Consider the following 19,980-nt stretch of genomic DNA (forward strand, 5'->3'; position numbering starts at 1 on the left):
GATTGTCTTCGTACCGATTAGCCTGAGTTTGGTTTGAAGAATCGTAATCTGAATATTGAGATTTATGACAAAAGATAACTGAGACGAAATTGTACGATTAAAAGGGAAATATATATATTGCTCCTTCATACAAAAGGTGTGTATTTGACATTTGAGAATTAATGATATTCATCGATATGTTGCGTAGTTGTTAATCAGAAGGGAACTTCCGAAAGACTGGATACGAACCTGCATTTAATAATCCAAGAGCTCCGTTACTTCTTCGGAAGGTTAAACTTCAGCAAAGCCAAATATCCGCTTGATCTGAGGTTTCCCGACTGATTATACAATGCTCCCAAAACTATGCACAATTACAGAGCCTCCACCAGCTTGAACAGTCCCCTGCTGACATCCAGAGTCCATGGATTCATCAGGTTGTCTCCATACCTTTACACGTCCATCCACTAAATACAATTTGAAACGAAACTCGTCCGACCAGGCAACATGTTTCCAGTCACCAACAGTGCAATATCGGTGTTGACCGGCCCAGGCGAAGGATAAACCCTTGTGTCGTGCAGTCATCAAGGATACACAAGTGGGCCTTCGGCTCCAAAAACCCGTATCGATGATGTTTCGACGAATGGTTCTCAAGCTGACACTTGTTGATGGTCCAGCGGTAGGTATGATTTCTCCGCCCACCAGCCATTCCCGCCCTAAGGTTCGCATCCCAAAATCTCTGGACAATTGCGAGTACGTTATGCTCCGAGATGACACTGTCTGTGCTCCCCTCCAACCTCCATATACCGGCCCGTACCGATTTCTCTGGCGCTCACCCAACACCTATGACATCCAGATGAAAGATTCAGCTGTTACAGTCTCTCTCAACAGACTTAAGTCCGCTCAAGTCGAGCCTTCTTCTACCCCCCTTCAGGCCATGACCACTCCACTCACTGTCGTGGCAAACGACCCTCCGACCACTCCGTCCATGTCGGACTTACACACTTGATCCAGTAACTTCCAGCTCCAATCGTGGAGCTCTCCTCTAACCTCGCCCTCTACTCTCACGCACTCCTTCGAGTGACAACATGCTCCTCACGTCGATCTTACCTACGATCATGGCCTCGCCGCCGGGCCCTTCGCCGGGCCCTTCGACCTCTCCACCGTCGCTTGCCTTGCCCTGTCGAGGTTTCTCACGCCCCCCCCGCCCCCATCTTGAATGTGCCCTCGCTCGAGGTGTTTGTGCCTATCCCCCTGAACATAATCCATGACATCTCAATAATACTGTGCGATTATACACTGTTCGTTGTGTGTTTTGCTTCATCCAGTGCTCATGACACAACCTCCGCCATTCCCTGCCAGCTGGTGAAACGTGTTCCCCTCCCCTTCGATGTAGACCTGGACATGCTTCTTGTGTTCGCCATGCCCACCGGAGACATTGTCGTCATCGCTCTGTTCCACCCACAAACTGCCGGCCTACCTGTTGCCGCTCGACCAGCACACCCAGTATGACGCCCGGCTTTCTTCAACGACTTCCAGGTCCAGTGGCTGAACCTTCCTTCATGACATCCACCCACATAGCTCCCCGACAACGCTGTTGAGCTGACTATGGTCCAGCTCCCGTGGACCCACCAACATCGATATGCATTCATCTTTGGACTCTAAGCATTATCTTTGGCTGTTCCGCCATGTTCAGTTCAGTTCTTTGTGATCATTGTATGTGTTAGGGTTAATAAATGAACTATTGGTAAATTGGTGTGATCATTGGTGCAACCAACCTGGTAATACTCCTCACACATTTCAAAGTTTGTCATGAAAAGAGAGGAGAAAACATTGTATGCAGCATCTGTATCAGTTTGTGACAATACTTCTGCCCAAGATGGGTTAGTCAGTGTGAAACCTATCTGGTTGCAGTTTTTGGGAGAGTGAGAATTCTGTTATACATATGATGTACTCTTTTTGTGTGTATTGGACTGTGAACACCTTAATAATAAGTGTGTTATGATCAGATATTCATAGGTCAATATTCAAAACTTCTGTATCTGGGCTTTCTGTATTTGAAAATACATTATCTATAAGGCTTTTTGAAATGTTTGTTACACTTGTAGGACTGTTTATATTAGAATGTAGGTTGAAACTGTGTAGAACATAGAGGAATTTAATTGTAAATCAACTATCTACCAACATATTGACATTAAAGTTGTCACATACAATTATTGACGAATTTTCATCGTGTAAGATGCTCAACAGTTCTTCAATCTTATTTTTAAAAAATTCTGGTTCATAAATTATAAGATACAATAAGGAAAGGCAGACCTACATTTATAGCATTTGTAAAGTTAGAGAAACCTTTTGTCAATGTTAACTGGTTTAATGCAACTCTCCATGCTACAATATCCTGTACAAATTTCTTCATCTCTGAGCAACTACTGCAACCAACATCCTTCTGAATCTGCTTAGTATATTCATCTCTCGGTCCCCTGCTTTGATTTTAACCCCCCCTCCCCCCCACCCCCACGCTTCCCTCTAATACTAAACTGGTGCTCCCTTGATGCCTCAGAATGTGTCCTACCAACTGATCTCTTCTTCTAGTAAGTTGTGCCACAAATTCCTGTTCTCCCCAATTCTGTTCAGTATCTCCTGATTAGTTACATGAATAGCCATCCAATCTTTAGCATTCTTCTGTAGCACCACATTTCGAAAGCTTCTATTCTTTTCTTGTCTAAACTATTTATCGTCCATCTTTCTCTTCCATACATGGCTACACTTCAGACAAATAACTTTGGAAAAAAAGTTAGTAGCCCTTAAATTTATATCCCAGGTTAAGAAATTTCTCTTCTACATGAAATGCTTTTCTTCCCATTGCCAATCTACATTTTATATCCTCCCTACTTTGATCATCTTCGTTTAATTTGCTTCCGAAATAGCACAACTCATCTATTTTTTAACTGCCTCATTCCCTATTCTAATTCCCTTGGCATCACCTGATTTAATTTGACTACATTCCATTATCCTCCTTTTGCTTTTGTTGATGTTCATCTTATATCCCCCTTTCAAGACAGTGTCCAGTCTGTTCAACTATTCTTCCAGGTCCTTTGCTTTCTATGAGAGAATTACAATGTCGTTGGCAAACCTCAAAGTTTTTATCTCTTATCCATGTATTTTAATTCCTACTCCTGATTTTTCTTTTGTTTCCTTTACTGCTTGCTCAATATATAGATTGAATAATACTGGGTATAGGCTACAACCCTGTCTCACTCCCTTCTCAATACACGTAAGTTTTGCCCACCGTGTTCATCAGAAAAAGAGTAACACACACCGCTCATTCACACAAGAAATCATATGTCACATGAGTACCAACTCCAGCTGCTCGGGTCTGAATGCAGCTATCACATGGGATGGAGCAGCAGTCTGGAGGGGGTGTGGAAGATTAAGGGGTAGCAGTGTATGGGTGAGGGGAGAGAGAAATGCTGTCTGACAGTGTGCACAGGGACTATAATGCCAACAGGCACGGTGTTGGAAGGCTGTGGGGCAGGGAAGTGGGGAGGTGAGGAAACAGAGCAAAAAGGGAAAGGAGGGAAGGGGAAAGATGGGCCAGTTTGTTGGCAGAGGGCCCACAGGCAGGGTGGGAGACAAGAATGGGGAGGAGGTGATGGGACGAGGGAGTGGAAACTGTTGGTTGGAGGTTGTGGGGACAGCAAATTACTGTAGACTGATGCCAGGATAATTATAAGAGCGAAGAATGTGTTGCAAGTATCACTGCTACCCCCACAATTAAGAGAAGCTGGTGGTGAAAAACAGGATCCAGATGGCTTGGGTAGCGAAGCAGCCACTGAAATTGAGATGTTATTTTCACCTGCATGTTGTGCCACAGTTTAGCAGTGGTGATACATCATGATGGAAAGCTGGTTGGTAGTCATACCAATATTAAAACCCATGCAAAGATTGCAGCAGAGCAAGTATATGACATGGTTCTTTCGCAGGTGGCCCAACCGCTGATGGGATATGAAAACTTGTGACAAGACTGGAATTGAAGTGCTGAGTGGATGTATTGGACAGGTTTTGCACCTGGGTCTTGCACAGAGATATGATCCTTGTGGCAAGGTGTTGGGATTAGGAGTGACAGAGGGATGGACCAAGGTGTTGTGGAAGTTGAGTTGGGGACAGAACACCACTTCATAGCAACCTGTAGTTCCCATTGTTTGATGTTATGTACCTTAGGTGCACTGCTCCAGAAGATAATTCTATAAGACAGCAGGAAGGCAAAACATACAAAATAAACCAACACTCTGGTCCTTATGTCGATACAATGGGAGGTGCTTCTAAGGGCGTAACATACTGAACTCAGTTTCTTGATTAGTATATTCATGTGTTGGCTACAGTTTGACTTTTATCCATCTGGACTCCATGGAATTTTACACTTTGTGCTTCATTCACTGTAAGACCTTTAATGTGTACTTGTGGTGTTAAAAAGTATTTGTTGTTTGTTTGAAATTTCATAATGTGTGTCATTGTGATGTTCAGACTTAAACTGTTAGCTGCAAATAACTTATTTACATGTAAAGGTATGATCTGCATTGCGTTTGCCAGTGTTGAGTTTGGACTCTTGATTAGCATGCTGGTGTCATCAGCAAACATTACAATTTCAAACTGAAATTTAAAGTCATTGGAAGAGGTTACAAAATAGTGTGGGTCTCATAATGATCCCTGTGACACTTTGCATGTAAAGTTCCTGCATTCTGCTTTAATGCCTATGGTAGAGTCTGTATTGAGTACCTCTGCTTGCTGTTATGGAGGTAAGACTGCGTTTGTGGAAGAACGATGGCATTAATGTGTAATACTTTATGTCACTAGTTGGCTTTTTCAAAATGGCATTGATGGGACAGTTAGGTATAAATTGCTCCAATACAAGTAACGTAAAATTTAGTAACAATTGGAATTTGCAATACAAGGAAAGGTGTACAATGCAAATGTTTTAAATGTTGGTTTCAGAAAACTCTTTCAAAATAAACTTAAAATTTTGTGGACTACTCATGATTGTCAGATGCTTATGTAACAAAAATTTGTGATAAAAGTATATGATCATTATCAGAGACAAGGATTCAATAATTCAGTTGTTACAGGGTGATAATGAAGCACTACAAATGAAATGTGCTGCTTTAGAACAAAAATGCAAAATAGTTTAAAAGTGAACAGAAATAACTGTTTTAAAACATTTAGCTCATATATATACAAGAAATGTTATCATGTCCTGGAGAGGCAGCTGAAAACAGGACAATTACCTGTGACTGCAGAAATGTGTGGAGAGATCATGCATCCATCTGCAGCTGCTAAAATGCCTGAACAGGGAATACAATAAGCAAAAAACTGCTAAGTTTTTTCAGTTAAGGTACTCTGCATGTTACACTGATGGGCCGGATGTGTAGTGTTACAAAAAGACCACCTGAGGCACTCTACTGAATTTCTACTAGTACCTACTCCTGCTCCTTCGCACAGCGATGTCTCTTGCACATTTTTTGCTACTGAAGAATTGCGACAGGAGAACTGACTGACTGCAGCTGACTCAGGCTCCAAATCGCTCAGACTGACCCCTGGGTTATTGGAACACCCAGTTTAAATGCTCTACAGTGATTTGCATTTCATGTGTCACCTCCCAGGGCTTACACACTTGTTTCTCTTCAAGGGCATTGAACTGTGTGGTCAGATCACATGTATGTGATCCTATGATCTCCTGATTTCCATTCTAGCTAGTCCTGACATTTGTGCCCTGGTGCTGTTGCCATGCAGAGAGTGGTATGCAGGTGTCTCAAGATTCATGTTTGTCCATATCCACTTCCATTTTAGGCCACACGCCTCGGTAGCACTAACAAGTACAAACTCCCTCGGCTTGCTTACGGGCTTCGCTGTTTCCTCATAAAATTCATTTTAAGCACTTCTGCTTGCTTTGAATCCCTATTCATGAAACTTGCCACCCCAGTAGTATTCCAAAAGATTTCTTCTCCTCCTACTTTTACTTTCCAATTATTTCCTTCTTAGATACATGCCAATCATTTTACATTTTTTTGTAAGTGTTTCCTCTTTGTGGAACATCTTTAATATTATAACATGTAAACTCTCACAGTTCTTGAAAACAACATGCACATCTGTATAACAATACATAGCATTACCCAACCATTTCTTTCTACAAACTATTCTGCATCTTACATCTACAGTCTTTTATGGCCTTAAGGCTTTATTTACACCAGTCATGTCACTTATCTGTTCTAAGCACAGGGTTCAACATATCTACACCACATGTTTCTCACTTACACACACCCAGCCACAGCAGTCATCCTCAAAAGTCCTTTGTCCTAGTTTAAAGCAGTCTCTACAATGTTTACAATAACCACACATACAACACATCATTATTATTATGCCTGTGCCTGAGCCTGTGTATCTCCATACTGAGTGAGAGTTAAGTGATCAGCCTCCAAACACAGCTGCCTGTTGGTACTCAATCTCATCCTGGAGTTGATCCAATTTATAGCCAGTCACTTTCAAATAACCCAGCCGCCCCACCACACAATCAAGAGGTAAATTAAAATTGAGGTGGGGTGTATTTTTCTTTTCCTTATCTAATATACAACAGTCTAAATCTATTCTTAAATTATGTTGATGTCATCTTGTTGTATGATGGTTCTAACAGTATGTTCTGCTTGGAAAAGTGTCTGGACTCTACAGCCCCCACATTTGTCTAAAAACCTCAATTTTCCTGTGTTTCTAAGGACTACCTTATATGGCTTTTGTCCATTTCAGATTATCATTAAGCCCTAATATTACGGGGCAACAAAAATTCATTCAGTGCTTTGTGTTTGTGTCCATTGAGTTTTGTTTAGTATAACTATGTTCTGTGTACAATCCTGTGATATTTTTCGAGTTTGCTGCAACACTCTCACCTCACACATTTTGTAGTCATAGGTCAATAGTAATACAATTATTTGCTTACATATCCTCTGCTTTACACCTGTTCTTTTGCAGAGTAACTGGTCGTTACGTTGGCATACTGTTGCTTAGCACTAGCTGTGATTAATATGTCCTCTTCTGGAATAATTCGTATGAACAAATGTTTTGTAGAATCTATTTCTATTGGTAAAGGCTATATTTTATACTTAGTATTTGGCTTGCTATCAACTAATGGAATATTGAGGACTTAACTGAAGATATTAACCACTACAAATACATCTAAATCAACTAGTTGCAATAACTGGTACCCACTGTCTTCCTTCAGTCCAGTAGAAAATCTTTTATCTTTTATGTGATTTTTAATCAGCTCTAGATAATTACCAATTTGAATTGGATTGATTGTGTGAGGTTCAAGGAATTCCTTCTGAGCATTTACAATAGCTGTGATTAACAATTCCAACTCCCATTCTAACTCATTAAAGATACTGGTAAGCTGGATCAGTCACTCATTCATGATGATTAGTATGATGGACCTTATAATTCTCCTATTTTTAGATTATGTTCTCTACTCTCTGTGATGACCTTCTCATTTCTTTCTATTGAGCCCACCATTTGATTTATACTGTTGAGGGTTGTTTTGACAATTGTTGCTTGTTCCTTACATAGTTTTGAAAAGTTCATTGTTATTCTTCCTACACATTTATTCTGGTTTTGAAATATGTGGCATGCTCCTCATCACATGTTCCAAACAGAACTTTACTGACCTCACCTACAAAGTTCATACACCTCGCTTGGGTCTATTCTCATGTGTGCCTAGCTGGCCAGGTAGTTCCTGGGATCACTCTATTTGGCCTGTGGACCATTGTAGTGCATGTCTTGTTCTGCTACATTCTGCCTTACCCATGTTAATGAAGGTAGATTTTTGTTCAACAAATTTGACAGCTTGCTTGGCTATTTGTTCAAACTTATCTTTATAACCTTAAGAGTAAGATAACTAACTACAAGCCAAGTGACTATAGTTAGCTTGTCACACACACCATAATGAAGACCAGACTGTGGTGTCACTGCCAGACACCACACAGCCTTTAAATTGGCCGCGGTCCGTTAGTATACGTCGGACCCGTGTGTCGCCACTATCAGTGATTGCAGACCGAGCGCCGCCACATGGCAGGTCTAGAGAGACTTCCTAGCACTCGCCCCAGTTGTACAGCCGACTTTGCTAGGGATGGTTCACTGACAAAATATGCTCTCATTTGCCGAGACGATAGTTAGCATAGCCTTCAGCTACGTCATTTGCTACGACCTAGCAAGGCGCCATTACCAGTTACTATTGAGAATATGAACAATGTACCATCAAGAGGGATGTTCACTATTTATGGATTAAAGTTAAGTATTCCAGCAGCTATGTACGTTTTTTGCTAAAGTCTAATTTCTTTGTCCTGTTCCAGACCTCACGCCAGCCTACGTGAGCTAAAACGGGTGCCTTTCGGCTTCCTCTCAAAACCGGTGTTGGCTCTCCTGCCAACCCACAACACAGACAATGACTTAAATTAGACAAGTTATATTTTGTGATGTCTCTCCAGAGAACTTACCTGTCATAGCAAAACTGTCATCATCACCATCGTGATGTACATGTTATTTGTAATTTTTCCTATAATTAGAAAACTGCTTAAGATGATTTGCATGAACCTTCATGTAATGCCTTCCTTTTATATTTATGCATCAGGATTGTTTACCTCCATTACCAAGTACAGGCCTCTCCTTTGGCTATCTAATTTGTGCCATTGTTTTCTGCATACATTCTCATTGTATAATAGTACTTTATATCCTGGTCACAAATTTACTGGATGATGGTGTCTATAATATTGTTATTCATATTTCTCCTTGCACTTTATCTTCTTCTTCTGTGCACCTTGGTGCATGTACTGCATTTGGTATTTCAGTTGTAAGACATAATCATTGTGGTTAAATAACACATCTACAGGATTCTTTTGCAATGTTTCTGGTATACTACACATCTGTCCTAAGAATAATTCGGGTGGTATGTGTCCGATTGAGCTGTGTGGTGTGGTGATGTACGCAAATACAGTATATGGAATTAAAGAGCCCCCTTCTGTCTGTGCCCTCTTCATGAAATGTTTGCAAATTATGTGTTAATGTGCAGTGACTTCTCTTTAGTACTCCATTAGTTTGCAGATGATAGGCAGTACTCTGTAGTACTGTGCATAACAACTTGCAAAAAGATTTCATTGTCTCTCCAACAAAACTGCTATCCGTATCACGCAGCAGTACTATGGGAATACCAAATATCAATATTATTCTCCCTACTACTACATTCACTACGTTATCAGTATCCTGCCACTCTATCTGTTCTGCCCCTACAAATTTGGTTAGCTCATCTTGGAACCTTAACAAATAGCAGTTTCCATCATTCGTGACATTTAAAGGTCTGACAGTGTCAATGTAACAAAGTTCAAAAATCTATTCTGGTGTCATCATCTGCTCAAAAGACATTTGGATCTTGAGTTATGTCTTTCAAATTTTCCAAAAACTTTCACAATTTAGTATCTTCTGAAATATGATACTTTCAAATTTTTTCATAAGTACAGCATACCCCTTGATGTCTTCCTATTGGTAAATTAGAAATTCTTTCACATTCCTATCCTTTTCTGCCTTGAATAATTCCTGCACCAGTTTTTCCTCATTTAGCATTTGTGTACCCACCTCACAGGTTTTTTCTCTAACAGTCCTCTGCCTCATTTACCAGTTGTACCTCTCATATTCTGGATGAAGCATCTGCTGTCTAGCTTCTTTACCCCCTTTAAACAAAGTTTCACTGTCATACTCCTCCAGTTTCAGCTGATACTTCATTAATCTTGATGATGGATTGGAGACCCTACTGATCCATGTCAGTGGCTTATGGTTAGTACATACTTTGAATTTTCTACCGAATACATAAGGTCTTAAACATTTCACTGCCAAACATATGGCTAACATTTCTTGTTCTCTTGTACTGTGTCCTTCTTCACACTTATTTAAAGTGCTAGAAATATAAGCCACTGATAAGTCTTTACTTAATTTACCTTGGCCAAGTGCGTTCCCATCATATTCTGGCTCATGCCTGTTGTTACAATGAATTCATTACTGAAGTCTGGGTATTGCAGTACTGGTGGCATAATGCTTCTTCCTGTGCAGCATACCAATTGTATGCTACCTCTTTCTTCAGTAGGTTATACAACAGTTTTGCCACTTCACTGAAATTACGGATAAACCATCCATAGTACCCGCCAAGTTCTAGGTATGCTTTTAATTGCATTGTGGTTTTTGGTAACAGATAATTCTCTACCACAGAGAGTTTAGTGATCTGAAGCATCAGCCAGGTGATTGTGAGTACGTTACATAGAAATGGCACCTATTTCCGCAGAAATTTGCATTTGTCAATCCATAATTTTAATTTTTATTTCCTAAATATTTTGAATAATTCCTCTAGCCTGCTATTGTGTTTTTGCAAAGACAGTCTGAAAACTCCAATGTCATTAAGTAAATGAACACTTTTTCTCCCAGTTGACCTATTAAAAATGGAATTCATTAATTTTGAAAGGAGCTAGGTGTCATTTTCAGTACCATTGGCATATGATGGTTACTGTAATGCTCATAGTTCATGCTAAATGCTTTCTTATCCACATACCTTTCATCTAGTAGCTCTTGGAAAGATTCTTCAGTGAAATCAAGACTTGAAAAATATTTTACCTTGCCTAACCTATCAAAAATTTCATCTCTTCTTGGTAATGGGTATACTGCATTCAACAAAATGTCATTTAAGCTTTAGTAATCAGCTTCTATTCGCCATCTGTGATTTACATTCACATAAATATTTTTATATAATGTAATGAGAGGAAATTTCAAGAACTTTCACTTGGAATTATTATGTCTTCTTTCAACATTCTATTTCTTTTTGCAAGGCCTCCTTCATTCCACTTGTTAGATGCAATACAGTCAGTTATTGATTATAGTGTATTTGGGCAGCAGTGTTATTCAGCGCTTTAGCACATCTGCATAAGTTAACTAATCTCCATCTAAATGGAACATGTTAACTAATCTCAATCTAAATGGAACATGTCATTATGGGCATTTACCTATTCCTGTAATTCTTATGTTACCTCAAGAAAGAGGTTTTCTACTCTAAGATTTTCTCTTAGCCGTGACTTGCTTACAGTTTTATCACTTCTGATTTGTCTGACTTTCACCTCTTCTTTTCCTATCCGTGGTATCTCGTCTGCTTTCAGCCCTTGCATATTAATCACTGGAACTTATGTGTTCAATCTGTTTCATATTATTTAACTTATATTTTGTGCTGTTTACAATGAATCAACATGTTTATCCCTATTCAGTGGTATAGGGCTACATTAAAATACAGATTTCTCCAGTCCTATGTATGTTATCTACATTTTGTGCTTCCAAAATTTCTTCTTCTCTTTATCCTCTGTATGTTTGAGTGAGTGAGTGTGTGTGATGCATTTTTTTGTTATATGGTAGCAACAGAGCATCTGGCTGTCTGATTTGGTAGTACCAGAGTAGCCAATGTAGCTTTCCTTGTCCAGGCAAAGAGAATGTACCATTTTGGTAGTCATTTGACAGTAGCTAAGTTGGTGGTGGAAAGTACTGTCTGGTCTCTTCTGGCTACATGTGGAAAGTTTGTTGAAGGTTGAGTGTGCTCTCGGTTTCTTACATTTTTCAGAGCTTAGTCATGAGTATATTTTTTGTATTTAGTAAGTTTTTCCAGTCCTTTCTTTGTGTAACCAGAACATTTGGTAAATTATTCTCATGAGTGTATTTCATTTTGTCTACTTTTCATTTCATTTCAGTTTTAAGGTTGTGTAGCTTTATTTATACCATATGGTGGTAATTTCACTGTGTGTAATTTCTGTACCATCTCGTATAAGTTTTATTATTAATCCACTTGATGTTTTACTGCTCTTTGTGTCTATATCCTTTACATATTTTATGTTCTTGAAGTTTTCATATACATAATTTTGCTTTGTTGTTGAATATTCACAGAATTTGGGGTTGTTTCATGGAAGTGTAGCTTACTTTCATGGAGAAGGTGGTGCGGATATATTTCTTCAAAAATGGTTCAAATGGCTCTCAGCACTATGGGACTTAACATCTGAGGTCATCAGTCCCCTAGAACTTAGAACTACTTCAACCTAACTAACCTAAGGACATCACACACATCCATGCCCGAGGCAGGATTCGAACCTGCGACCGTAGCGGTCGCACGGTTCCAGACTGAAGCACCTAGAACCACTCGGCCACAATGGCTGGCTAAATTTCTTCATTGGCAAGTGTTCCATAATGTTTGTATTCACAATAATTAAATCACAGTGATGAAGATGAATTTCTGAACCTTTGACTTATTGTCATGAGCAAAATTCTTTCTATCTCTATTCTTGTGTATGTGTGAATCATGTAGTATTTTTGTGTGAACTACCCACGTGACATTTCCATGCATGCCTAAGGTTTCCTTTTTTATTTATCACTGCAGTATACCTCAACACTAATAATAATAATAGTATAAGTGAGGTAAATAATTAAATAACAGGCAGCATCATATCATACTTTAAAATAACTTCGTGAATTTTTAATATGATGTAATAATAATGATAGTATAAGTGAGATAAAGAATTAAATAACAGGCAACATCATATTGTACTTTAAAATAACTTCATGAATTTTTAATATGATGTTTTATTTGAATGAATTGTTTTAAACTGTAATTACTGTTCTCAGACGAACACCTCCCCTGTTGTAAGATTATTCTAATACATCCAACCTGGTATTTCTAAAGTGCAACTGGTAGGCTTTATACTTCTAGATCTTTGTCTGAGTACCTCATATTTTTTTTTTTTTGTTTGTTTAAGTTTAAGCTCCTGATTGCTCTGAATTAGTTATTATGTGTAATTAAAGTGTTCCCATATGCTCATTCTGTCTATTCATTTGGATCCTTTTGTTAATATTAGCACGTTGGTAATGCTTACCAATTCAGTGATTAATTCAGTTATTTTTCTTATAATCAATTTTTCTAATTTTAAATAGACTGGATGGCAACTCGGAAAGTTTTGTGGCACACAGAATTTACAGTAGATTGCAAAATTCCACGCTGGCTACTTCCCCCTAGTTTCTACTTGCGAATCACATTCCAGTTAACCAGTCACCCATTAATAATCATTTCCTCTGACACTGTCCATTTTCCACTTGCACCAATGCTTGTGGGACATACAGTCCTTTCTGTATTTCTTGCCAGGGTACCATTGCTTCCATTACTTGCAGAATTGTGTCAATCATTTGACAATTTTTTCTTGTATTTGCCCTACATCTGTCATGGTACCTTCACATTTACAACTACAATTTTGTAGACTTCTTCCTTCAGTACTTTCCCGTGTTATGGTGTCAACTGCTTCCCATTCCTTCCTCTTGTGATCTGCAGCCACTAACCCTGTTTTCTGTCATGGCTGTTTTTAACTTTCTCGGCTCATGGCTCCATTTGGGTATGAGTTTACTTCTGTCAGGTTGGTTCTGTTATTGTGAGAAACTTTTATTCAGTCTAGTTTCTATGTCCTCAGGTGAAACCACTTTATTCTGTCTGGTGGCATCTTCCCCATGGCGGGTCGCATACCTGACCTTGTTGTGCAGTGACTGGCATTACGGGCTCCTTTCGACTTCTCTGCTTGTTGCATCAAAGTTCCGTTGCATCAAAGTTCCATTTTCAGTTGAACAGACCTCTACTATGTTCATAGCTCTGTTTTGTGTGCTTACAGCTCCCATAGTCTGTACACAATTATTTTTTGACTTTGTGACATCGACTAGTCATTACAAGTTAAGTGGCTTAAAGGTCTCCACTTGACTGTCTCCAATATTAATGAAAGTTTTGCAGCATGTACACACAGAGCTTAGATGAAGCATTGCTAGATTTGAGTTCCATAAGTAGTATGGTTGGGGCACTAGCCATCTTTCAGTAATGGCTAGTTTTTTGACATTGCAACATAAAGGAATAAATCATCAACTTCCTTTTATCATTGCTCAGTATCTACAGACCTCTCATGCTAAAACTTTTAGGGTATAATAGCTTAGTTTTAGAACTAAAGATCACATCATGGTAAACTCATAATTATGTGCTATTAAAGTGGCTCGTAATTCTTGTCATTATAAATTTTGACTGTATTTCATTGGCTTTTATCTGCTGGAACAATAATTTTCAGAAGCAGATTCTTTACTCACCTGCAGTCCGTCAAAAAAAACTCTGCAAGTGGCACCTAGATTGCTCAAATAATAACTGAGTCATCTAAGTTGAAAGCCTACTTAAAAATTTAACTACTCAATTTTGGCAAATTTTCAAAAGGTCATATCTCGAAAGGGATCATGCAGATCTACTTTTTATGGGAACCATTGAAAAGAGCTAATTTTATTTGATCAGAAGAAGTTGTTTTTATGTTAGCAACAGACAAATTTAGTGGCAACAATGCAGTTTAAAAACATTCTTCAATAATGATTCTGAAGCACACTGTTGTGTAGTGAAGAATGTTAAGATTTAATGTATGCTTTTTTAAATGGTATAAAGGCTATTGACATTACTATATAAACATGTTTTTCTGTAAGTAAAAATTATTTCAAGGTGTCTGACAATGGGAAGTAAATATTCAGTTGTAGTTTAATGGCTATCAGAGACATTTCTGTTCCATGTAGATAATCCTATGTGTCATCTGAAAATATACATACATCAACAAGGCTTCAAATATGTCAAAGGATTTTCAGTAGAGCAACAAGAATTACTATACCAAAGAAGTGAAACATGTCCTACTGAAAATGGGCAAATACGTTTTCATCACAAAGCAATACTTTTGGACAAGTATGAATTTCTACAGAAATCGTGTTGTAACCCTCTTGGCGCAAAGCACCATTCTTAAAAAATAGGTTTATGGATTGTTCATGCAGAAACAGAAAAGCAATTGAAAGCTGTGACAAACAGCAATGAAATCTGGTCAGAAGGTCTGTCCAACTTGTAGAAAAACTTTCCAGCAAGAAAAGCAGAGTTATACCCAGCAGAATCACTTGATGCAAGCCTAACTGCCCTCTAAAATTTCAGGGTGTATCAACGAGGGATGCCGAAGGTTATACAAAATGAAAAATTAAGCAAAATTCAAGAGGCAATTGTGAATAACACTGCTGCTGCTGGAGGCTTTGACCCAAAAAATTTTCAAGCACCTTGTACAAGCAGTTTATAAACAGCTGATTATATCTGTAAAGAAGTTGTAATTATCAAGGTGATCTGAAAAATTTCAGATTTTGACGTTAGTACCTCTAAGTTGGACTGTAAAAGAGACACTGCAAGAATCTGGCGTTTCAGAAAGGGTGGTGAAAACAAAAGGCAGAAAATAGTGTATTAGCTCTGCTAAAGAACAGCTGTGGCAAGAAGATTCCAGGTGCTGTAAAACAAAGAAGGGTAACATTGTTTCAAAATGAAAAACTTAGCCGAATTTTCCCATGTAAAAAGGACTGTAGGACTGTGTATTAATTAGAATAGATGGAAACGAAGTATTGAACCAAAAATACCTTCTTCTGGATAATCTGAAAGAAATGTTTGCAGCATATCAACTTCAGCATGGAATTGAAATAGGGTTTTCCAAATTTTGTGAATTCAGGCCAAAATGGTGAATCACCACAGGAATCCACTCATTCTGTGTTTGCACTTTACACCAAATGTAAAATTGATATTTGCAAGTAGTCCAATTAAAGAAGATTACAAGAGCCTGATTGGCAAAACAGTGTTAGATTTGGAATCTAAAGACTGCATGATTCATCAGTGTGGAATCTGTCCAGGAAAAGAACATCTGCAAGAGATTTTAGAAAGTAGTTTTGAAGACAGTGATCCAGATGATTCCATTGAGTTCAAACAGTGGGTGCACACTCATAGAGATACATTAGAAACCAAGCAGATGACCTCTGAGGGTTGTATTGAAGATCTGATTTCAAAAACTGACAAACTTTCCACTCATCATTATACTGCAAAGCACCAACTCAAGCCACCTGAACTAATCATATCAATGGATTTTGCTGAAAATTATTCGCTCATTGTCCAAGATGCAGATCAAGATTTTCAGTGAAGCAAATTTACAGCCATTTCTTTTGCACTTCAGAAATAACATCAGCTGCTGTGTAGTAGTCGACAGACTGAAGCATGACGTAATCACTGTACATACTTTTATTATGAAATCAATAGAAAATCACCTTGGAAAAATCACACATGATTACTACTTCAGTGGTGGGTCAGCAGCACAGCCTGAAAACTTAAAAAAAATTTCTCAATCTTTCCCACATTCAAAGTGATGGTGGAATCTCAGCTGAATAGAACTTTTTTACTATAAGGCATGTAAATCCTCCATGTGATGCAGTTGGGGGAACTGTAAAGTGCCCAGCAGCAAAAGCAAGCCTTCAAAGGCCAACTGAGGACCACATTTTGATAGCAACTGGTATGTATAAATACTGCACAAAGAATATCAATGGTATCCAATTTATTTTTGTAGCAAAATAAGAAATATAATCATCGAAAACTGAGCAGCAAGAAAAGTTAAAAAATGGCTGCACTGCATCAGGAACAAGAAAGAATCTCCTCTTTGTACCATTAAGTGAAAAGTACGTTCCAGTGATACAAATGTTGTATGGCAAATTTTGACCACAGTCAAACAAAAAGTTTTTCGCAGAAATGTTGCAGCCTTACAAACAGGCCAAAATATGGCTGGTATTTATGATGGAAAATGGAGGGTTGGTAATATCTCTGAAGTTTCAGATGATGAAAATGATGTCTTAGTCAGTTTATGCACAACAATAAACCTGCACATTCATTCTACTGGGCAGCAAGGTATTGTGGTTGTTGGATTCCAGATCAACATATTATTTCTGTCATTCCAGCTCAGCCACAAGAATGGGCCAATTTTATAGCTTGCTATAAACAACTGTTATTGTTAATAATGACACATTTCAGCAACTGAATTAATGAATGAAAATATTATGATTTGGGAACTATAAAGAGTAAGACCAGTAGTGGCAAAACCACCATGGATCAACACAAGTATGTGACTGTATTTTTCAATGTACCAAAAAATAAGTTTATTTATTCATAATTGCTATATCTCAAAAATAAATATAACTTTTTTGATCCAGCATAGTGAGTTCAGAGGTGCCGGAAAAAGCATATTTGAGTAATTCCTCTTGTGATATCACCTCTTGAAAGTGAGCAAAAATTAATTAATTTAATTTTTGAGTAGATTTTGAACTTAGATAACTCATTTATTATTTGAGCCATCTACGTGCCACTTGCAGAGCTTTTTGACATGCTGACAGGATGTAGATGAGTAGGGAAACAGCTTCAGAAAGTTATTCTTTCAGTTGATACAAGCTGATGAAGATAGTCAAAATTTGTTACAACAAGATTTATGAGCAATTTTGATAGCACATTATGATAAATTTGCCTTAATTTTACCTACAACTGAGCTGTTATACCTCAAACTTTTATCAGGATCACCAAGTTTCAGCATGACAGGTCTCTCAGATACTGTGCAGTTATAAAACAAAGTGATGATTTATTCATTTAATTCACTAAATCAAAACATCAGCCTTTAAAAAAAGGTGGCTAGTGGCCCAACCACATTACTTATGGAGCTGTAATCTAGTCATGCTTCATTTAAGCCCTATATGAATTTCCTGCAAAAATTTCATCAAAACTGAAGATGGTAAAGTGGGAAGTTTATTAAAATACAGGCAACTTGACATGGGTTGACCCATTTGTTCTTACGATTTCACCGCATGTCCACCTCGTGTTTGAATTTCCCCATGAATGTACATCATTTACTTTACATAGTCCCCTATGACTCTGTGTTTTTGCATAAAGTCTTAACCAATTAGCCCCGTGAATAGAATATCCACGTCATTCTCTACTCCTTGAAATATATGTTTTACCTTGAAATCCTTTCATATATATATATATATATATATATATATATATATATATATATATATATATATATATATATATATATATTTATAATTTCACTGTGTCACTGGCTGCTTTGTTGTATCTGTCATTAATTTCCTCTTGGCTGTTGTTTTCTGGGAGTTAACCAGGGGCTCACTGAGCACATTCAAGTAGAGTGTCTCCATTGATTACATTTAAAGCAGACAATGTCTCTGTATTCAGTGTGAGTTGCAGAATGTTCTGGTAAATAGCATGTTGCATATTTTTCTGGTACTAGGAGTGGAGTGGCCTTACACAATTTTGTATCTATTGGACCTGGTTACTTTTTATGTTCCATTACCAGATTTGCTTCTACTGCGAATACCACCTATGCATTCTGGCACTCCCTCAACATGTGAACATGTGACCTGGCATTCTGAAACTAAAACATGTGACAGATTTATTCCTAAACTTGTCTCAATACTGTGTACTGCTAGTTTGTTCAGAGAGAGACTGAAAGGTACTTTATCAAATTGGTTTTTCCTTGTGGGACATAATGGCACTTTCTTAAGCAGATGCGATATGTATCATATCGGATAATGTGATTTCCTCTTCCCTCGCCCTAACTACAGTTTTTATGCCCTCATCATACAACCTCTGTACGAACAGAGCTCGACCCGGCTTCTCGATTAATGTGTAACCGCCCTGTAAACTGGGAGCCTGTAGTACTCTTCGAGTAGCTTCCCTGAATTGGAACCATAATTGGTTAATCCTGGAACCCCAGTATACTGTCATTTCTGACTTTCCCTGGTGACTAGCAAACATGTTGCAAGCATATTAATGAGTTGCTCATCTACTTTGATAATTCTCAACAAATACTGTACAGAAGCCCTGGCAACTCATGATGGTCTGCACTGGCTCCTGGCTACAAGTCTCAAAATCATTAGTTTCTGCCTGAATTCAGGCAGAGTTTTTACAAAAATTCCCTCTTTTGCTATCCCATTAACTCAGAGGCTACAACAGACTGTAACTGAGGGACACTATCTATTAATGAGCAGTTCTCTTAACCGACCTATGCAATTTCCTATGATGGGGATAGTTAATTAACTGCCTCAACTACTGCACACCTGGCATCAAAAAACTGTTTGTTCCTATGTTACTTCCTTGAGAGGGAAATGAGAACGAGACAGTTACCTACAACTACAGAGCCATGTGGAGAGCTTGTAGGTCCTTCAGTAGATGCTAAATGCCTGAACAAGGATGATAATAAGCAAATACTGCTAGATTTTTGTCAAGCAACTTGACAGGTTACATGCAAGGGATGGAAGTAAAGTTCTTAGAGAGGTGTAGTGTTTCACAAATACCATCTGAGTCTCTCTACCAGATTTCTACTAACAGCTACTCCTACTCCATCACACAACAATGTCTCTTCCACATTCTTTGCTCCTGAAGAATTGTGACGAGATGTTCAATGAACTGCTCATGACTGCAGCTCTGAATGACTCTGACTGACCCCTGGCTCACTACAATGAGTATAAATACTCTCCAGGGACGTGCACTTCCTGTGTCACTTCCTGCAGCTGACACCCTCATTTTCCTTTCAAAAGATTCCACTGCTGTGTCCTTGTGATTTGCAGTCTCGCTTGACCTGGCATATGTACCTGGGAGCTGTCGCTGTCCAGAGGGCTGTATTCAGTGCCACAAGACTCGTGTCTGTCCGTACTCACTTCCTTGAAGGCCGCCTGCCCCGGCGACACCACGAGTACACGGCCCCGTTTCGATGCCTGTTGCTTGCTTGAGTGCTCGACTATTGCCTCATCAAATTTCTTACGATGGTTTTTGCTCACTTTGGTTCCCTATTCATGACAATATGCTACACCTAAAAAAATAGGAAAGAACAATTTAGAAACAAAAATTGTGTAGGTAAAGAATAATGCTCTACACTTATCTAAATTGTAACTAAAACAAATGGTTCCTCAAAACTAAACACAAGATCTGCAAACAACAGTTCTGCAGTGACACAAGAATGACTATATGATGGGACCAAAGTCAAA

At 38.5% G+C, this 19,980-nt stretch overlaps 1 protein-coding gene across 1 annotated transcript in view; it reads right to left on the reverse strand.

Annotated features, from left to right (window-relative positions):
- Positions 1–1,092: 1,092 nt before the first annotated feature.
- Positions 1,093–19,980, reverse strand: part of LOC124553414 (speckle-type POZ protein-like) — a 137,591-nt gene continuing 118,703 nt past the window's right edge. The window contains exons 3-4 of the mRNA XM_047127278.1: positions 19,588–19,782; positions 1,093–1,230 (exon numbers count right to left, since the gene is read on the reverse strand). Of these exons, the coding sequence (XP_046983234.1) occupies positions 1,093–1,230; positions 19,588–19,782 (333 nt within the window). The remainder of the gene's footprint in view (positions 1,231–19,587; positions 19,783–19,980) is intronic.

This window comes from Schistocerca americana, chromosome 11, assembly GCF_021461395.2.
Source record: "Schistocerca americana isolate TAMUIC-IGC-003095 chromosome 11, iqSchAmer2.1, whole genome shotgun sequence".
NCBI lineage: Eukaryota > Metazoa > Arthropoda > Insecta > Orthoptera > Acrididae > Schistocerca > Schistocerca americana.